At 61.7% G+C, this 2,227-nt stretch overlaps 1 protein-coding gene across 1 annotated transcript; it reads right to left on the minus strand.

The window, feature by feature from the left end:
* Positions 1–829: 829 nt before the first annotated feature.
* On the minus strand, positions 830–1,936 carry LOC126069851 (PC-esterase domain-containing protein 1B-like). The gene is given in 1 exon segment (XM_049873487.1): positions 830–1,936. A coding segment is annotated over 1 exon segment (1,107 nt).
* Between the last annotated feature and the right edge of the window lie 291 nt (positions 1,937–2,227).

The raw sequence follows: 2,227 nt of genomic DNA on the forward strand, positions 1-2,227 counted from the left end.
CAGGTGAGGAGAGAAAAACTGGTTTTTCTGCCAAGGAAACTCCCTGGCCGCTAGAAAAGCTGTCAGTCTCCCAAGTGTGTGCAAATAAATTAATTCACTTTATGGGTACAGAAGACAGTCTGGGAGGCTTGTTTTTTCACCAGCCCTGAGAGGCCCTTAAAGTCAGCTCACTGAATTGACCATTGGATCTTGTTAAATGGTGAAGCGCGGCTCAATTTCAGGGCTTTTCTGAACAAATAACTCTTCTACAGAAACTACAGGTAATTGGAAGGAATGGATTTCGCCCGATTGCCTCTTTGGCCCTGAAAGCAGCGGAAGTCCCGGAGAAGGCGTTCCGGATGCCCTGCACCTTACCCCAAAAGGCAATGGGAGCATAATGGGAGTGACAGGCTACACTGATCCAATATGGACAAACTGCCAGGGTACAGTCCCCCAAACACTCGGCAGAGACATTGTGTTTGTTAACTCACTTTTTTAATTCTCAGTTCGTTTGTGCATCAAGGCAAGGAGGAGACAGCCGTAAGGGTGCACGTCTGGTATCTGCTCCTTTCCCCAACTCGCAGCGAGTAAGGCTTGTCGCTGCTGAGAGGGGCGGAGGGGTGGCTGGAGGTGTTCCAGACTTACTTGCCTGGGCCATCCCCCACGGAAGGGTCCAAGGGGGAGAAGACGGCCTACGTGGAGGGGGGCTACACAAGCCTTGCCCCTGGTCACATCAGGGACTGCGGTCCCTGCCCCTGCTCCTCCGTGGCCCTGCAGGCGGACCTGGAGGGTAAGGCGGCGAAGCGCGGTGTGCCACTCGGCGCTGGTGCTGATCAGAGGCCGTATGTATTCAGCTGTGGCGGGGCTGCCGGCCAGCTGTCAGGTTTGCTTCCTCGCCATATCTAGTGTGCAGTGCGTAGGGGTCGCCAGAGCATGGCTGGCGCTGCAGGGATTGGTCCCAGGGCAAAGTGGAGCCATGACGGCGCTGCTGGAAGCGCCTCGGAACCTGGGGCCAGGATACAAGGAGACTCCGCGACTGAACGATAGGGCGCGCAGGCCTAGGTGGGCGCGAAGGCGGGGCCTCCTCACCGGATTCACCTCCGTGGTGCTGGAGCAGCCTGTCGCTCGCGGGCCCTCTGTGAGGGCTCCTAGGGCCTTCCCAGATCCACCTGCCCACCGGGTCGTCGCAGGGCAGGTCCACGCCCCAGGCGTCGCCCAGGAGGGCCAGCAGCAGCTGCGAGAGCCTTCGGTGAGCGTGTTGGTTCCAGTGCACGCCATCTGGCTGCCGGTGCTGCCAGGAGTGCCGGAAGTGGAAATGCAAGTCCAGCACGTCGAAGCCGAGCCTGCTGGCCTCAGCGGCGCTGTAGAAGTTGGCCTTCACCACATCATCCCGCAGGCACGCGGTCGGGGGCATGCCCTCAGGCGGCAGGAAACCCCCCGAGACCGTCTCAGCCACGGGCATGGCAGTGTTCCACACCACGAGGCAGGACTCGGGCAGCACCTGGCGAAGGCGCCAGAACAGGGTCTCCAGGTTCCACCTGTAGCTCCACATGGAATCCTGGCCATACCTGGACAGGTCCCAGAGGCAGGAGTTCATGATGACCACGTCTGGGCCGTGCTCGCCCCTCAGCAGCTCCAGCAGGACTTTCTCCACGTACCGGGGGTAAGCGAGCGTGAGGAAGTAGACGCGCACAAGGTGGTGTGTGGAGCAGAACTCGCGGACTTCGCGGTAGTGGGTCCCGTTGTGCATACGGCCTCACCAGCCGCCGTACAGCAGCCTGTCCTGCTCGAAGCTCATCTCGCCCTTGGCCTTCAGCTGACTGCTTGAGAGCGGGCAGTCCTTCTGCAGCAGGAGCACCACGTCCTTGTACACGGCCCTCTGCACCGAGTCCCCCATGACGACCACGAACTTGTTGTGCAGCAGCTGCTGGACTTCGGACGCCCTCAGGTGGACCATGGTGGCTGGGCGAAGGTGGCCTAGCTCCTGCCTTCCCTCAGGGCGGGTCCCGAAAGAGCTCTGGACCGAGGGCTGAGCGGCTGCTGCCAGAGACGGAGAGAGGGCAGGCTGGCTGGCTGGCTGGCGGTTGTCGGGGCGGCCGGGCGGGCAGACGGGGGGCTGTTTAATGCAGCTGGACTGGCCTGGGCCTGGACCGGGCGGAGAAAGGGGGCAGCGTCCGGGGCCCTGAAAGCCGTCTGGCCAATCCTTAGGCCGAGGGTGTGACCTCTGAACCCATGGCCCTGCCCCCGT

This window comes from Elephas maximus, chromosome Y (assembly GCF_024166365.1).
Source record: "Elephas maximus indicus isolate mEleMax1 chromosome Y, mEleMax1 primary haplotype, whole genome shotgun sequence".
NCBI classification, from domain to species: domain Eukaryota; kingdom Metazoa; phylum Chordata; class Mammalia; order Proboscidea; family Elephantidae; genus Elephas; species Elephas maximus.